Below are 19314 nucleotides of genomic sequence, written 5' to 3'. Positions count from 1 at the left end.
GAATGCAGTTCAGTTACATAATAAAAGTCCAACAATCCAGCACAGAGGATAACAGTCCATATTCCCTTCTTTCTCTCTGATATGCTCTTCACATCAAGGTTCCACACCAGACTGATCTCTGTGTCTCACCTCCCTGATATTTACAAGTCTCCCCCCTCATTCACAGGCCAGGAGGGGGAAGGTCTCAGGGGCTCATTGTTTCAACAAGCTAGGTCAACATGTCATTAGCATATTAGCAAACAACATTATTCACTGACCCTGTGAAGAGATAACAATACAGAACTGTGGGGAGAATATCAGATGGCAAATAACAACTCATCCTATAAAGGTACCGTCACACTAAGCGACGCTGCAGCGATAGCGACAGCGATGCCGATCGCTGCAGCGTCGCTGTTTGGTCGCTGGAGAGCTGTCACACAGACCGCTCTCCAGCGACCAACGATGCCGAGGTCCCCGGGTAACCAGGGTAAACATCGGGTTGCTAAGCGCAGAGCCGCGCTTAGTAACCCGATGTTTACCCTGGTTACCAGCGTAAAATGTAAAAAAAACAAACAGTACATACTTACATGCGTCCCCCGGCGTCCGCTTCCTGCAATGACTGAGCGCCGGCAGTAGCAGGGCACAGCGGTGACGTGTGCTTTCACTTTCACTTTACTGCGCTCAGTCAGTGTGGGAAGCGGACTCCGGGGGACGCATGTAAGTATGTACTGTTTGTTTTTTTTACATTTTACGCTGGTAACCAGGGTAAACATCGGGTTACTAAGCGCGGCCCTGCGCTTAGTAACCCGATGTTTACCCTGGTTACCAGTGTAAAATATCGCTGGTATCATTGCTTTTGCTGTCAAACACGGCGATACACGGCGACCTAGCGACCAAAAAAAGTTCAGACCTTCTAGCAGCGACCAGCAATTTCACAGCGGGATCCAGATCGCTGCTGCGTGTCAAATACAGCGATATCGCTACCTAGGACGCTGCAACGTCACAGATCGCTGGCTATATCGCTGCGACGTTGCTTAGTGTGACGGTACCTTAAGACACAGTAAGGCCATGTGCACACGTTCAGTATTTTTTGCGTTTTTTTTTGCGTTTTTCGCTATAAAAACGTGATAAAAATGCGAAAAAACGCGAAAATAACGCTTACATATGCCTCCCATTATTTTCAGTGTATTCCGCATTTCTTGTGCACATGTTGCATTTTTTTCTGCGAAAAAATCGCATTGCGGAAAAAAAATCAACATGTTCATTAAATTTGCGGAATTGCGGGGATTCCGCACACCTAGGAATGCATTGATCTGCTTACTTTCCGCATGTGGCTATGCCCACCATGCGGGAAGTAAGCAGATCATGTGCGGTTGGTACCCAGGGTGGAGGAGAGGAGACTCTCCTCCACGGACTGGGCACCATATAATTGGTAAAAAAAAAAAAGAATTAAAATAAAAAATAGTCATATACTCACCTTCGATGTCCCCCGGAGTCTTCCCGCCTCTCATCGGTGCATGCTGCCTTTTCCGTTCCTATAGATGGTGTGTGTGTGAAGGACCTGCGATGACGTCGCGGTCACATGATCGCGATGACGTCGCGGTCACGTGACCGCGACGTCATTGAAGGTCCTGCACACACACACCATCTATAGGAACGGAAGCCGCTGAGGAGATCGGCTGTCTGCAGGTGAGTATAACCATTTTTTTTTTTTTATTATTATTATTTTTAAACATTCTATCTTTTACTATTGATGCTGCACAGGCAGCATCTATAGTAAATAGTTGGTCACACTTGTCAAACACTATGTTTGACAAGTGTGACCAACCTGTCAATCAGTTTTCCAAGCGATGCTACAGATCGCTTGGAAAACTTTAGCATTCTGCAAGCTAATTACGCTTGCAAAATGCTAAAAAAAAAGCCAAAAAAACGGGGGGAAAAAAGCAAAAAAAAAAATGCGGATTTCTTTCAGAAAATTTCCGGTTTTCTTCAGGAAATTTCTGCAAGAAATCCTGACGTGTGCACATACCCTAACACCATGATTATCTGTAAAATAGAACTATACACAAAAATGACACCCACATAGCATATCACACCCACATAGCATATCACACCATCACATGAACCAGTAGGATAAGTTTCCTATTGTTGCTGGGTGCCTGCCAGCAGATTTCGGGAGGCGCACTACGAATGCGCCCGCCATTTTCTTCCTGGAAGAAGACGCCGCCGGCAGGGGGATTTCATGGAGGGGACACCGGAGGTACCGGGGGGGAGAATCGGGGGACCCCATTTCTCTCTCCTCTGATGTGCGATCACATCAGAGGAGAGAGAAATGAAACAACAAAACAGATTTTTTTTTTTTTTTTTTGCAGTCACCGTTATTCTGTTAATAACTGCGATCTCAACACTGGGGTTGGTAACAGCCGACCCAAATCATGTTCTCTGGGGTCTCAGCTATCCTCGGTAGCCAAGATCCCGGAGAAATTCTGACGCTGGGGGGCGCTATACACTTATTTCTCAGCGCCGTTAAAGAGCGGCACTGAGGAATAACTACCCTTAATTGCCGCCGATAAAAGGTGTATCGGTGGTCGTTAAGGGGTTAATTTTTGCATCAACTAATTAGACTAAAACTGAAGATTGTGTAATTAGAGTTGTATTATTAACTTCCTTTTCCCTTATGATTTTTAAAATGTTCTATGAAATTCAGTCTTGTAAAAACTTTGTAAATTGTGTCCAGTGAGATACTTTCCTACAGGGGTGTACGTATTTATGTTTAGCCCGGTATATATGTGAGATTATATCTGATAAAGGGGCATATTTCTGTAATAGGATGTCTTTGCATTGATTTATGCACGGCGGCCCATATCCGAGTTCTTGAAAGTCTGGGAATCGTTGCTACGGCCAAAAGCTCCAATGTCCACAGCGAGGAAGCGTCAGTCCGCATCTGCTATTGCCATGAGCACAATAGAAAAATATTTTTTGTAGTTGAAGTACTCCGATCCTGTTCTGATTGGTTTGATAATGTGTATGTGCTTTCCATCCACCACACCCAAACAGTTGGGGAAATCACACAGACTCCAGAATTTCTCTGCAATTCCCATCCACATGTCCTCGGTTGGTAGGGGTATAAATTCATCCTGGAGAAAGTTCCACAAAGCCCGGCAGGTGTCCGCAACTATTCCGAACAGGGTGGAAATTCCAAGCCGGTATTGGAAGTGGAGGGATGACAAGCTCTCTCCGGTTGCCAGAAATCTGTAATAAAATAAATAAATAAATTACAATCAATTCTATTTATGGTGTTGTTCTGCTAAAGACATAAAGGAAAATACAAAGAATACATGTCAGACCAAACAAAATTATGACTGGCATTTGTTTAGAGTTGTTACGTACCTTTACCCCCAAGGGTGGTTTGCACGTTAATGACCGGGCCAATTTTTACAATTCTGACCACTGTCCCTTTATGAGGTTATAACTCTGGAACGCTTCAACGAATCTTGGCGATTCTGACATTGTTTTCTCGTGACATATTGTACTTCATGATAATGGTAAAATTTCTTCTATATAACTTGCATTTATTTGTGAAAAAAACGGAAATTTGGCGAAAATTTTTTACATTTCACAATTTTCCAACTTTGAATTTTTATGCCCTTAAATCACAGAGATATGTCACACAAAATACTTAATAGGTAACATTTCCCACATGTCTACTTTACATCAGAATTTAGGAACCAAATTTTTTTTAGTTAGGGAGTTATAAGGGTTAAAAATTGACCAGCAATTTCTCATTTTTACAACACCATTTTTTTTTAGGGACCACATCTCATTTGAAGTCATTTTTAGGGGTCTATATGATAGAAAATACCCAAGTGTGACACCATTCTAAAAACTGCACCCCTCAAGGTGCTCAAAACCACATTCAAGAAGTTTATTAACCCTTCAGGTGTTTCACAGGAATTTTTGGAATGTTTAAATAAAAATTAACATTTATCTTTTTTTTTTTTACACAAAATTTATTTCAGCTCCAATTTGTTTTATTTTACCAAGGGTAACAGGAGAAAATGGACCCCAAAAGTTGTTGTACAATTTGTGCTGAGTACGCTGATACCCCATATGTGGGGGTAAACCACTGTTTGGGCGCATGGCAGAGCTCGGAAGGGAAGGAGCGCCATTTGACTTTTCAATGCAAAATTGACTGGAATTGAGATGGGACGCCATGTTGCGTTTGGAGAGCCCCTGATGTGCCTAAACATTGAAACCTCCCACAAGTGACACCATTTTGGAAAGTAGACCCCTTAAGGAACTTATCTAGATGTGTGGTGAGCACTTTGACCCACTAAGTGCTTCACAGAAGTTTATAATGCAGAGCCGTAAAAATACAAAATCATATTTTTTCACAAAAATGATCTTTTCGCCCCCAATTTTTTATTTTCCCAAGGGTAAGAGAAGAAATTGGACCCCAAAAGTTGTTGTGCAATTTGTCCTGAGTACGCCGATACCCCATATGTGGGGGTAAACCACTGTTTGGGCACATGGCAGAGCTCGGAAGGGAAGGAGCGCCGTTTGGAATGTAGACTTAGATGGATTGGTTCGCAGGCGTCATGTTGCATTTGCAGAGCCCCTGATGTGCCCAAACAGTAGAAACCCCCCACAAGTGACCCCATATTGGAAACTAGACCTCCCAAGGAACTTATCTAGATGTGTTGTGAGAACTTTGAACCCCCAAGTGTTTCACTACAGTTCACAACGCAGAGCCGTGAAAATAAAAAATATTTTTTTTCCCCACAAAAATGATTTTTAGCCCCCCAAATTTATATTTTCCAAAGGTTAACAAGAGAACTTGGACCCCAAAAGTTGTTGTCCAATTTGTCCCGAGTACGCTGATGCCCCATATGTTGGGGTAAACCCCTGTTTGGGCGCACGGGAAAGCTCGGAAGGGAAGGAGCACTGTTTTACTTTTTCAATGAAGAATTGGCTGGAATTGAGATCGGACGCCATGTCGCGTTTGGAGAGCCCCTGATGTGCCTAAACAGTGGAAACTCCCCAATTCTAACTGAAACCCTAATCCAAACACACCCCTAACCCTAATCCCAACGGTAACCCTAACCACACCCCTAACCCTGACACACCCCTAACTCTAATCCCAACCCTAATCCCAACCGTAAATGTAATCCAAACCCTAACCCTAACTTTAGCCCTAGCCCTAGCCCTAGCCCTAGCCCTAACCCTAGCCCTAACCCTAATGGGAAAATGGAAATAAATACATTTTTTTAATTTTATTTTTTTCCCTAACTAAGGGGGTGATGAAGGGGGGTTTGATTTACTTTTATAGCATTTTTTATAGTGGATTTTTATGATTGGCAGCCGTCACACACTAAAAGACGCTTTTTATAGCAAAAAAGTTTTTGCGTCTCCACATTTTGAGACCTATAATTTTTCCATATTTTGGTCCACAGAGTCATGTGAGGTCTTGTTTTTTGCGGGACGAATTGACGTTTTTATTGGTAATATTTTCGGACACGTGACAGTTTTTGATCGCTTTTTATTCTGATTTTTGTGAGGCAGAATGACAAAAAAACAGCTATTCATGAATTTCTTTTGGAGGAGGCGTTTATACCGTTCCACGTTTGATAAAATTGATAAAGCAGTTTTATTCTTCGGGTCAGTACGATTACAGCGATACCTCATTTATATCATTTTTTTATGTTTTGGCGCTTTTAAACGATAAAAACTATTTTATAGAATAAATATTTATTTTGGCATCGCTTTATTCTGAGGACTATAACTTTTTTATTTTTTCTTTGATGACGCTGTATGGCGGCTCGTTTTTTGCGGGACAAGATGACGTTTTCAGGTGTACCATGGTTATTTATATCCATCTTTTTGATCTCGTGTTATTCCACTTTTTGTTTGGTGGTATGATAATGAAGCGCTGTTTTTTGCCTCGTTTTTTTTTTTTGTCCTACGGTGTTCACTGAAGGGGTTAACTAGTGGGACAGTTTTAAAGGTTGGGTCATTACGGACGCGGCGAAATTAAATATGTGTACTTTTATTGTTTTGTTTTTTTAATTTAGATAAAGAAATGTATATATGGGAATAATATATATATATATATATATATTTTTCTTTATTTAGGAATTTTTTTTTTTTTTTACACGTGGAAATTTTTTTTTTTTACTTTGTCCCAGGGGGGGGGTGGGACATCACAGATCGCTGATCTGACAGTTTGCACAGCACTCTGTCAGATTGGCGATCTGACTTACAGCGCTGCAGGCTTACCAAGCGCTTGCTCTGAGCAGGCACTCGGTAAGCCACCTCTCTCCCTGCAGGACCCGGATGCCGCGGCCATTTTGGATCCGGGGACTGCAGGGAGAGGAGGTAAGAGACCCTCGCAGCAACACGATCACATCGCCTTGCTCTGGGGGTCTCAGGGAAGAACGCAGGGAGCCCCCTCCCAGCGCGATGCTTCCCTGTACCGACGGCACACCGCGATCATGTTTGATCGCGGTGTGCCGGGGGTTAATGTGCCGGGGGCGGTCCGTGACCGCTCCTGGCGCATAGTGCCGGATGTCAGCTGCGATAGGCAGCTGACACCCGGCTGCGATAGGCCATGCTCCCCCCGTGAGCGCGGCCGATCGCGCTGAACGTACTATCCCGTCGGTGGTCATACGGACCCACCCCACCTCGACGGGATAGTACGTCCAATGTCAGAAAGGGGTTAATGTAACCAGCAGATGTTCCTCTGCTGGAATCGCTCTACTTAGCTGGGTGTCCTGTCTCCGGATCACTCCTTGGACACGACTAAGCAAATCCGGAAAAGAGTCTTGCGACATCCTGGTATATTCCGGGAATTTGTCCGGGTTGGCATTAAGCTCGCATATATAGCGTGTGATAGGCTCCACTGCTCTCCCGGAGTTCGATAATGGGGTGTCGCCAAAAACGCCTACGCCGTGTCCTTCTCCGTCTTTCGCGATTTCTGCGTTGATCCCAAGCAAACGCACAGGCAAGAAACAGCTTGATGCTTAAATCCAGGTTGAAATAAAAGCTATCCATGCGAACATCCATCATGACACAGGATACAGTAGCACACTGTTAAGATTTCAGCAGTCCTAGGGTCTATATATAGAGATCCCATAATATACGCCCTCTGTACTCCCATTGGCGGTGTCTGGTTATCTAGATTGTTCTCCTGTAAAATTTTCCACCACACAAAAAACGCAAACGCATGGAAAAGCATGAAAACGTGGTGTTTTATAAACTGCATGCGTTCCCGCATGCGTCTAAAGTACGCTACGTTTGTATGTGTTTCTATGCGTGTTTTCCTGCACTTGCGTTTGCGGATTAAACGCTGCGGATTCTAACGCAGATGTGAAAATAGCCATAGTTATGTAGTGTTTAGTAGTACATTAGGTCATTAAAATACTTTTTTTTAAACAAGTTCTAATATGATATAGGGGGACTCGTCCACTATAATAATCATACTAGCACTGTATATTTTAGTAGTACAGTGCTTGGGAAAATTACTTTTCATGCAATTGACAGTGCCTCGGTGCACCGTTGGCGAGGCCAAGGGCAATGTGCACCTTTATGCTCTTAATTTGCCTTTTTGGTGACTTCCCCCTGCTTCAGTTGACAGCGCTTACTTGCCAAGAGTGAGCACTTCCTGAATTCAGCCTGCGTGTTTGCGCTTGTGCTCTGGCACCACCTGAGCCCTAGATATGCGCACACAGCATCAGTGCAGGTGGACACGTTCTTTTCTCTCACTTTTCTCTGTGGCTTCAAAGAGCGGGAGAGTACAGATCATTGAACTCAGAAGCAACTCATATAAAATCTCTCTTCCACCCTCTCCTCCTCTTTGAAGCAGCTCGCTTGCTATCCTTCATGTTCCTATCTGCAGAGAGGAGCCAGGGAGGAGAATATGCATGCCCACAATGTGTACACACTGCTGTGTGAGCATTGCCAGGTGCAGACATTTTCTTCGCACAAGCATAGACATGTGGGCTGAGTTCAGGTACTGCCTGCTTTTCTCAAGTTAACTGTGTCAACCAGAAGAGTGGGAAGTCCTCAAAATGCGAACTACTGACTGAACTACTGTCTGCGCCGAAGTTGCACGAAGGCACTCTCATTTGCATTTAAATTAAAAGTAATTTGATCAGGCACAGTACAACTGAAATGTACAGTGCTATTATAATTTTTATAGGACCCACAAACCTTAGATCACTGTACGGCTAGTTTTATATACATCTTGGGTGTGACATATAGTTAAAAAGTGACAATCTTACAATATGGAATGTCCCAGTTATAGCTAGTAAGGTGTTGCTCACCTGGTTAGGTTGTCAGGCACAACTCCTATACAGCTATAGATACCAGTCACTGCTAGTGCATATGCTGGAAAAAAAAGCAGTAGTAGATGCAATAAATTTGTAGAATCTACAGATAAATCTGCTGCTCTGCTGGTCAAGAAGACATTGAATTGAGATGATGTTGAACAAAGCAATTTTATTAATCTACACGTTTCAGAGTTGAACCTGTTTTTGTTCCTGATGGAGTTTGTTCAATTGTGAAACACATAGATAAATTAAACTACTTTGTTCAACACCTCCAATCGATATCATCTATACCAGCAGCACAGCAGATTTATCTATCCCATTCTGCTGCTGCAGGTTCCCTTTAAGTGAACTTTACTTCAGCCCTTAATAAGATTGTACTTTTTTTTATTTTTTTTTATTATGCATTCTCATTTTCACATGTGAAGGGCCATTGAATAAATGGCCCTATAATAATAAGAAACTGTTAAGCATGAGAATGAGGTGCGAGGTATGGACAGGGTAGAAAATAGACTTAAGATCTACACCATTTAGGCTTGGACTGTACAGAGCAAAATCCTGTATAACAATTCGTGAAATATCAGTTAACTACAGATGTCATTCTGCACATGGAATTACTCTTTTTCTTCATGTTTACCTATGTATCTTTTAGGTAATTTTTCTTTACTGGAGGTGGTTTAATTAATGTAACTTAATTGCATACATTTGGCTCATGATGATAGGACTTGTTATATATATTTTTTAAATGTCTTTAAAGGGAACCTGTCAGCAGGATTGTGCATAGTAACCTACAGTGTGAGGTCAGCGCCGTTATACTGATTAAAATGATACCTTGGTTGATGGAAATCCGTCTTGTGGTTGTTGTGTAATCTTTATTTTCAGTTTTGAGTTAATGACATGCTCGTGGTCCGGGGTGGCCCATGGGGGGTCTTCGTGTGGTGCTCTGATTAGGTATTCATAATGCAGACTGCTGACAGGTCACTGATCCCTCACTGACCTGCCCCCTAGTTTACATAATAAATATTATATATACATGCTGTAAGACTATTCTTACTGAGTGTATTGGGGGACACTCGCTTGGCCGCGATATTCAGCACACGGGCACGGGTTTTTAAAACAAAACAGTCTCTTTGGTTTATTATGCCTCATAAACCACATCATGAACAGTCCATTTACACACTGTACCAGGACATCACATCAAGTTTCATATGGTTAGTCTGCAGCAACTAAACATGCTGGTCCTCTCCTGACCAGTTGCGGTGGGTTACCACACAGTTCATAGAACATAACAAGCACCAACAGTTTATGGAGGTACCTTAGGGAGCTCCTGCTCCATCTGCTGACTCCTTGTCAGTCCTCTCTCCTGGGGAAACTGCCTTACGGGGTTCACCAACTTGCCTGGCCGGCACACATCAGTCCAGAGCCACCGAAGGCCGGTAGCTTCCCCAACACCGATCATCCAGGTCCACAGTCTCTCAGGTGCTCCAAGAAGACTCCACTCACAGGAGCTTCTAACACAGACTGTCCAGGACCATGATCACACTGTGGTCTTCAGAACGTCCATCCCACCTGGGACCGTCCACCACAGAGGCATGTGGCCTGTCTGGGTGCTATTCAGGACTTAGTCCAACACCCAGGCCACCAGGTCCAAACCATGTGTATATACAGGAAGCCTCCTCCCAGGGCTTCCAACACAGGAGCATACACAGCCCATGCACAGGCCCTCAGGAACCCCCCTTGTGACCCACACCCTGGTCACGTTATGTACCTGTAACCACACCCACAGTAATGGATCACATGGGCTGGTCACGTGATCCTGACATCACTGCAGGTCGATCCTCACGGCCTCAATACAACTCCGTGCACATACCGGGGAGACCATGCAGCGCCCCCTACCTGTTACAGGGGTCACTACATCACATAGCTAAAAAAAAAAAACTTCTGCGGGCAGGTGCCAGCTGTGGCACCTGCGCTGTAGCATCATCATAATGCAATGTAATGTGCATATAATTATTATGGTTGAGGTTATACTGATATTTTTAAAAAAATCCATTTGAAAATGGTGGTCGCCGCTCCTGCGCAGTAGCAGCTATTGGTATCTATGTAGAGGTAATCGGATAGCTGCTATTGCGTAGGCGCCGGTGGCGCCATCTTGCTGGAGAAGAAAAAAATTTTTCCAAATTCCTCCTCCAACATCTTTTTTTCTTCTCTAGCAAGATGCCGACGCATGCGCAGTAGCACCTATTGTATCACCTCTATGTACACCGGGCGCCATTTTCAAATGGACTTTTTTTTTAAATATCAGGATAACCTCAACCATAATAATTATATGCACAGTACACATGCGATTTATGCTGCAGCACAGGTGCCATGGCTGGCGCCTGCCTGCAGAAGGATTTTTTTTAGTATGCATATATAATATTCATTATGTTAACTAGGGGGCAGGTCACTGAGGGATCAGTGACCTGTCAGCAGTCTTCATTATGAATACCTAATCAGAGCACCACATGAAGACCCCCACAGGCCGCCCCGTAGCACGAGCATATCATTAACTCAAAGCTGAAAATAAAGATTAAACAACCACAAGACGGATTTCATCAACCAAGGTATAATTTTAATCAGTATAACGGCGCCGACCTGACACTGTATGTAGGTTGCTGTGCACAATCCTGCTGACAGGTTCCCTTTAAACAAAATGTTGAATTTTCATTTTATGCTTTGTCATCAGCTAGTGAACCAAGGCTTAAATACTCATGTAACTAAGACTAAATAAATAATGATAATAGATCAGAGGTATGCTGGCAGAAGGGATACTCCCTGTAAAAGGAAATTGTATCACTCTGTTTCCTATTTTTCACTAAATGCATTTCCTTTTCTTTATTTCTAGTCTCGATCATCATCTGCAGAATTATATAAGAAAGACAGCACAAAGAAACCCGTCTTGGGAAAGTTTGGGAATTTGTTTAGCACTGCCAAAAAGAAACAGGTCAAAAGTGTCTCTGACTCTCCCACAAGCCCAACTAATGAAAAATCAGAAAAGGAAAAAAAAAGGGCTCAAGTCCTAGCAGTCTCCAGCTCCAGATTACACAATCAGGCTCCTGGCACTTCCAGTGTTGCATATGATTCAGATCAACAGTCCCAGGTTGTCTCAAAGGAGCCTGTATCACCTGTAGGTCAAAGTTTAAAGGTGAATTTTAATGGAAACAGTGATATTAGACATAGCAGTGAGAGTGAAAACTCTGTTAAAGTAACTGGGGAATCAAGTATAGTAGAATCAGAAAGTCCTGTTCTTTCCCCGGATGTATTTTCTGATGTCAGTCAAAGGTCACCACTCAGCCCCACGTTCAAGGTGGACAGACAAAGCACTGAGAAGATTGTCCGACAATTGATACAGTCACCTGGAAGGAGAAGTTCCACTGATGGAGAAGGAAAGGTCAGCATACGAAAGGTTTCACAGGAAATTCATATAATTAAAAATGGTTCTCCAAAAGTATTGACTAAGAAAACAACAAAGTTCTCCAGCAGAGTATCAGATCCAAAATTTAGGATATCTGAAAGGTCTGTCCAAAAATTGGGAAACACAGAAAAGATAAACTCTACAAAAGTAACATCACCAGTTGCATTTGGGGGTGATGCCAAATACCAAGCTCTGCAGCCAGCTCAATTGAAACCATTCCTAGACACTGCAGGTGGCAGTAGTAGTTTAGGTAAAGCTGTAAGTTCAGCGGACAGCTCGCCCTCTCTTAGTCCTTCCGAAGGTGACATTTTTACTGAACCTCTGGAAGATAAATCAAAAAATGAAAATTCTAGTGAGAATGCAAAGGTTTTAGCATTTGATATCTACCTTAGTAAAACTTCTGGTACTGATTCTCAGTCATCCATAAAAGGTTCTTACAGCGGGGACACAATGGAGAAGAGTCCTAATAGAAAAGTTAACAGAAAGAGACGTTCCCTTAAGTCTCAGAATAGTCAAGAGGAAAATAACGCTGAGAACATAGCACTACAGGATAATGTGTTTGATAGCAACGAGGGGGTTAGGGATTATTCAAATACTCCTGATGGGGTTCTGAAAGCTGCATCACCTGAATCAAATGGCTCAACCTCAGCCAACCAAGAATTAAAGGCGGGAACCAATAACAAACTGTCGCCCAAGGGTGAATCAGACAAAGATAAACAGCAACACCCAGCCTCCAGCCCTATGAGGAAAAAAAATTCTTCTGCTCCCTCTTCTCCAACAGATCGCAAGGTACATTGTAGAGATTCAGTGTTTAGAAATCAGACTGCAGCTGCCTCTGCCAAAGCAACTGAGTTTAACCACCCTGTTCCTGTTTCCACAACAAATGACGCCTACGTGGAAAAAGCATCTGTTCCTGAATCCTTAGCTGGATGTGTTGGAGAGAGCTCAAGCAGTACGGCTGAGGAGGATAGCAGAGCTACAACTATAGGTGGTGTGGACAGAAGGACAAAGCAGGAGAGCAAACAAGGAGAACAGAAATTGCAGTCTCAACGCAATACAAACCAAGCTTCTGATTCAAATGGGTCAAAGCTTCACGTTGCTCTGAATGACAGCTCCAAGTCTACAGTAACATCAAAGCTTAACATGTAAGTACATATGTTTTCTCAGTGCCCCTAGAAAATATTTATTATCGGTTGGCTTTTTTTTGCATATCCAACAGTATTTAAAGGAAAAGAGAGTGTAAAAGAATGTTCACAAAAAACTTAGTACTCATCATTATGTGTTCTGCAGAAGAATGATATCCGATGTGTCAAAAAGTTTCCTCCATTCTAGACAGTTGTTTTTTTTAGAACATATTTGGAAAACTGTTTTTAGAGTCACATACAATAGTTAACATCATGCACATGAAAAAATATGCAGCTACAGTAAGTGCTGTTTTAACATTTTCAAAAATAGAAAAAACTGAGTGCCCTAAATATAAATGAACTCCAATGAAATTATTTATATTGTTTTTTTTTTTAAGAAACAGTTTTAGGTTAGTTAGTTTTAGGTAAGCAATGAATTACCCTTCTTGGCAGTATTATTTAGAGATATTTATCATGTTGAAATTTCTGAAGAATTTGTTTCACATTTTTTCGAATTGGGTGCAGTGTTGCAGTTTAAGGCAATGTAAATATTTCATCACCTCTGTACCTAATGTGCTTGTATTCTCAATGTGGGGATATTTATTCCCATCCTTCCCCTTAACCTCATCTGTCGAAAGTAGGGAGGTCCACATACACATAACTTAGTCAACCTTTACTGACGAAACCTACAGATTTCTCTGTTTGATTTTTTTTCTAATGTTTGAGTGCCTAAATCCACTACTGTAATAGAAAAGTCAATGTTTTATATAGGATCACTCAACTAAGCAGTCATACAAACAAAGCTCTGGTTTAGATGGGTGTATTTCATGGTCAGTAAATAGACCCCAATGACCGGAGTCACTGCGGGTCTCTTGATACCAACTTACAATGACATGGACACTTACAAGGCTGGAAGTTCAGGTTGGGGCACCTGCTGTCAGTCAGGATATGTGGTGCATATACGGATCTTGAAATATGTCCCTCTGAATCCAGCCCAAAAAAAAATATACAGAAACTTTTGTAAGCTGCAGAACTTTGTAGGAACTGACCTTCAGTTATTAAGTTCTCATATATATTAGACTCTCCACACATGTCCTATTAGTTATTTGTTTTTTTTTAATACATTTTGGGATCATAAAAACGGAAATATAATGTTCCATCACAGGACCCATTCATTTGAATGGGAAGGAAAGTGTCATAAAATGTCTTCCCTTTGATTGCAGTTTTGTTGTCTGTTTTTTTTTCAGTTACCGTATATACTCGAGTATAAGCTGAGATTTTCAGCCCAAATTTTTGGGCTGAAAGTGCCCCTCTCGGCTTATACTCAAGTCATGATCGGCGGTGGGGTCGGCGGGTGAGGGGAAGAGAGGACTGTCGCATACTCACCTAGTCCCGGCGCTCCTGGCGCTCCCCCTGCCAGTCCCACGGTCTTCGGTGCCGCAGCTCGTCCCCTGTTCAGCGGTCACGTGGGACCGCTCATTAAAGTTATGAATATGGACTCCACTCCCATAGGGGTGGAGCCGCATATTCATTCCTCTAATCAGCGGTAACTGTGACCGCTGACAGGAAGAGGCTGCGGCACCCGGAGACCAGCTGTCCGGGATAAGGAGCAGGTAAGTATGTCATAGTTACCTGTCCACATTCCACCCGCCGGGCGCCGCTCCGTCTTCCCGTCCTCTTGCTCTGACTGTTCAGGTCAGAGGGCGCTATGACGTACTAGTGTGCGCGCCGCCCTCTGCCTGAACAGTCAGTGCGGAGAGACGCCGAGACGGGACGCTGAGGAGCTGCGGGCAGCAAGAGAGGTGAGCATGTCATTTTTTTTTTTATTGCAGCAGCAGCATCTTTATATATTGCACAGATTTATATGGAGCATCTATGGGGCCATACTAAACAGGGCAGAGCATTATATATGGCACAGCTTTCTATGGAGCATCTATGGGGCCATACTGAACGGTGCAGAGCATTATATGTGGCACAGCTTTATGTGGAGCATCTATGGGACCATAATGAACGGTGCAGAGCATTATATGTGGCACAGCTTTATGTGGAGCATCTATCGGGCCATAATGAACGGTGCAGAGCATTATATGTGGCACAGCTTTATATGGAGCATCTGTGGGGCCATAATGAACGGTGCAGAGCATTATATGTGGCACAGCTTTATATGGAGCATCTATGGGGCCATAATGAATGGTGCAGAGCATTATATATGGCACAGCTTTAAGTGGAGCATCTATGGGACCATAATGAACGGTGCAGAGCATTATATATGGCACAGCTTTATGTGGAGCATCTATGGGGCCATAATGAACGGTGCAGAGCATTATATATGGCACAGCTTTATGTGGAGCATCTATGAGGCCATAATGAACGATGCAGAGCATTATATGTGGCACAGCTTTATATGGAGCATCTATGGGGCCATAATGAACGGTATGGAGCATCTATTTTTATTTTTGAAATTCACCGGTAGCTGCTGCATTTTCCACCCTAGGCTTATACTCGAGTCAATACGTTTTCCCAGTTTTTTGTGGCAAAATTAGGTGGTTCGGCTTATACTCGGGTCGGCTTATACTCGAGTATATACGGTAGATCAAAAACATAATCCACACAACTTTTTTTGTTTGGCTAAATAAACAGATGGCTTCTGAGTTTCTTATTTTTCTTGCATTTGAGGTCTATGAGAAATTGATTATCATTGGTAATGAGTTATATAAAAAAATATTCATTTAATAATGGGACTAGAACCAAAGTGTCTATTTTAAATAGATCATTTTTTTAAAGGCTGAGCCTTTGTTGAATGCCTAACCATCTAATAAGAGGATTTACAGACTGTCCCTCCCTACAGCAGATATCTGAGAAATGAAGAATATGGAGTGTTGATTTCAATGTGCCTGAATTTTTTTTCCCTACAGGAGATAAGGAGTTGTATGGCAGCAGATCCTCCCCCTTTCTCCATTTTGAATACATACACGCTTGAATGAGTCATGTGTATATTGGGGTGTTGGGAAGAATCTAATGTGTATGGCCACATTTAGTTTTTTTGTATTGTTGTAACACAGCCCGTTCATGATAAAAGATTAAAAAAAAAAACCTATTGGACGCCAGCAATGATATGCATGAGATGCACTGAATAACAAAGATTTGTGTGCAGAAATCCAGGGACTCGCCAAGCATTTGCCATAACATGATTCAGCATTTTACAGCCCAGCATGAAATAACCTGTCATCAGTTCTTGAGTCTGCCAATATCATGGAAGCCTTATTTATCTGCTACTTTCCTGCCTAATATTATAACTTCTCTACTTGTCTGCCAAATGCTATTATACAGTGGTGTGATCAAAGACCGGGGAATACAAATGTGGGTGGGGAGAAAACAGAGGTAGATAATAAGTAACAAAAAGCAAACACCAGCTCCCATTTGGATATACTGGGTACAGTGCATATGGGCAGATTTTCCTGTTTGACAGTCAGGATGTGTTCCTTTGTTTTTAGTGACTCCTATTATAGGTTGGCATTAGTGATGAGCGAGCGTAATCGGATAAGGCGTTATCCGAGCATGATCGTGTGCTAACACGGTTGTCTTCGGCGTGCTCGAAAATTTTTGAGTCCCCGTGGCTGCATGTCTCGTTGCTGTTCGACAGCCACAATGCATGCAGGGATTGCCTGTTTGTTAAACAATCCCTGCCACTGCATGTGTTGCGCCTGTCACTTTTTAGTATTTTTTGTCATATAGGCCCCTATGTCACATCAAATGTGATGTGGTCCCTAAAAATATGGTTTTATAAAGTTTGTTTGAAAAATTGAGAAATTGCAGATCAGTGTTTAACCCTTCCTAACCAAAACATTTTAAAAAAATTGTGCTGATGAAGTAGACATGTTGGAAATCTAATTTATCCATTACTTTGTGTGGTATAGCTATCTGATTTAAGGGCATACAAATTTAAAGTTTCAAAATTGTGATATTTTCTATTTGTCAAATTTTAGATATTTTCAGGAATGTATGCAAATCATATGAATGTATGCAAATCATATGAACCAAAATTTGCCCCTTACATGGAGTACAATATGTCACAAAAAACAGTCTCCGAATCACTGGAATCCGTTGAAGAGTTCCAGAGTTATTACCACATAAAGTGACATTGGTCAGATTTAAAAAAAAAAAATATCCTGGTCATTATTAAGGTCACAATTAGCTTTGTCACTAAGGGATAAACTCATTTGGGTATTCCAGGATCATGTTTGTTTCTCTTTTTTGAAGCTTCACATATTTAGGTAAAATCATCTTATACCTAACACCTTGCTGTCTGCTAATTAGCCAGGACTAGTCCAGTGAGATTTTCACTTCAGTTTTTACCATTCCCACCTTCTCTTCCCCTGTCATGTCTCTGCTCTGCTGTTGCTTTACCAGATTGTCTGCTTTTAGATCGACAAGCTATTAGCGGAGCTGTGACTGTGTAAGGCCCTATTCATATGTCCGCATTTTTGGTCAGTTTTTCGTAAGTATTCGTATATCAAAACCAGGAGCAGTTCCAAAGTGCAATACAGTAGTGAATCTAAAATTATAGCTTTTCTCTATGTGGATTCCACTCCTGGTTTTAGCTTACTAATGAGGATGAGAAATACTGAAGTGTGAATAAGACCTACCGTATTTTCCGGCGTATAAGACGACTGGGCGTATAAGACGACCCCCCAACTTTACCAGTTAAAATATAAAATCTTCTTAAAAGTCGGGGGTCTTCTTATACACCCTATGTCGTCTTATAGGGCCGGTGAATATGTGCCTTTTGGGGGGGGGGGGGGAGTGATCCTGATGCCGAGGGGGCGTCTCACAGGAAAGTGAGTATCCCCCATTACCTTATCGTAGCGGTGCAGCGTGGGGGTCTCAGTGCTGGGAGTGGCGGCGGCGGCGGCTGCTGTACTCTGGTGCGGCGGCTGCTGTACTCTGGTGCGGCGGCTGCTGTGCTCTGGTGCGGCGGCTGCTGTGCTCTGGTGCGGCGGCTCCTCTTCTGTGTGGGGCCTCTGTGCTGTGAGGTGGCGGTGGCGGCGGCATATCTTTATCCAGTTGGGGCTCCTCCGGCATCTCCTTAGCCCTGGAGGCCCCGCCGCAACTCCATCGGTGCAATGCAGCGGCCATTTTCCCGGAGGCAGCTCAATAGGTGCGATGCGGTGGCCTCCGGGAAAATGGCCGCTGCTCAGATTCAGATCTCGTCCCGAAATCTCGGGACACGAGATCTGAATCTGAGCAGCGGCCATTTTCCCGGAGGCCACCACATTGCACCGATGGAGTTGCGGCGGGGCCTCCAGGGCTAAGGAGATGCCGGAGGAGCCCCAACTGGATAAAGATACGCCGCTGCCGCCGCCACCTCACAGCACAGAGGCCCCACACAGAAGAGGAGCCGCCGCACCAGAACACAGCAGCCGCCGCCGCTCCCAGCACTGACACCCCCACGCTGCACCGCTAGGATAAGGTAATGGGGATTACTCACTTTCCTGTGAGACGCCCCCTCGTCATCAGGATCACTCCCCCTCCCCACCCACCATATACACCGGCGTACACGACGATTCCCGGCGTATAAGACGACCCCCGACTTTTAAGTAGATTTTCGGGGGTTAAAAAGTCGTCTTATACGCCGGAAAATACGGTAAGTGGGGAGCCAGGAGAAGTGGAAACTGTAAAGAGGCAGGGACTGTCAATAATGTCCTTGGGGCTTGACTGCAGTTACTGAACCTGGACTAGTCTCAATGAGTAAAAGTCTCACTAGACTAATGCAAGATGCTGTACATACACTGTGTTCCAAATTATTATGCAAATAATATTTCCTCATATTTTCTCTAAATTACATATCTGAATTGCAGTCATTGTTATTTTCCAGTCATCTACTATTCTAGTATAATTGCAATGTTTTGAAACAAACTGCCTATGAAAACAGTATCTTTTAAAAAAAAATAAACACTCAAAATGCATGTTCCAAATTATTATGCACAGCAGAGTTTTCAACCTTTTTTATTTTATTTTGAACAAAAAAATGGTCAATTGTGAAGTTATAAGCATTATCAGCTTATTACGAAATGAAATCAAACAGTTTTCAAGTTAAAACTTTATTCTAGGTGATGTTACATTTGCACATAGGACCCCTTGTTCGAAAGAAGCTTCTGAACTCTCTTGTCCATTGAATTTGTCAGTTTTTGGATGGTTTCTGCTTCAATTGTTTTGCATGTGGACAGAATACCCTCCCAGAGCTGTTGCTTACATGTGATCTGCCTCCCGCCATCACAGACACTCCTTTTGATGATGCTCCAGAGGTTCTCAATGGGGTTGAGGTCAGGGGAAGATGGTGGCCACACCATAAGTTTGTCCTCTTTTATGCCCATAGCAGCCAGAGATGCAGATGTGTTTTTTGCAGCATGAGATGGTGCATTATTATGCA

The 19314-nt window shown here is 43.0% G+C and overlaps 1 protein-coding gene across 4 annotated transcripts in view; it reads left to right on the top strand.

Moving 5' to 3' along the window:
• CRYBG1 (crystallin beta-gamma domain containing 1) overlaps window positions 1-19314 on the top strand; it is a 481728-nt gene that overhangs the window by 373373 nt on the left and 89041 nt on the right. For all 4 annotated transcript variants that reach the window (XM_077289625.1, XM_077289626.1, XM_077289628.1 and 1 more), the window contains one exon: window positions 11191-12905. In XM_077289625.1, the coding sequence (XP_077145740.1) occupies window positions 11191-12905 (1715 nt within the window). The remainder of the gene's footprint in view (window positions 1-11190; window positions 12906-19314) is intronic.

This window comes from Ranitomeya variabilis, chromosome 2 (genome assembly GCF_051348905.1).
Source record: "Ranitomeya variabilis isolate aRanVar5 chromosome 2, aRanVar5.hap1, whole genome shotgun sequence".
Classification (NCBI taxonomy): domain Eukaryota; kingdom Metazoa; phylum Chordata; class Amphibia; order Anura; family Dendrobatidae; genus Ranitomeya; species Ranitomeya variabilis.
This window is presented reverse-complemented; position numbering and strand designations above follow the sequence as displayed.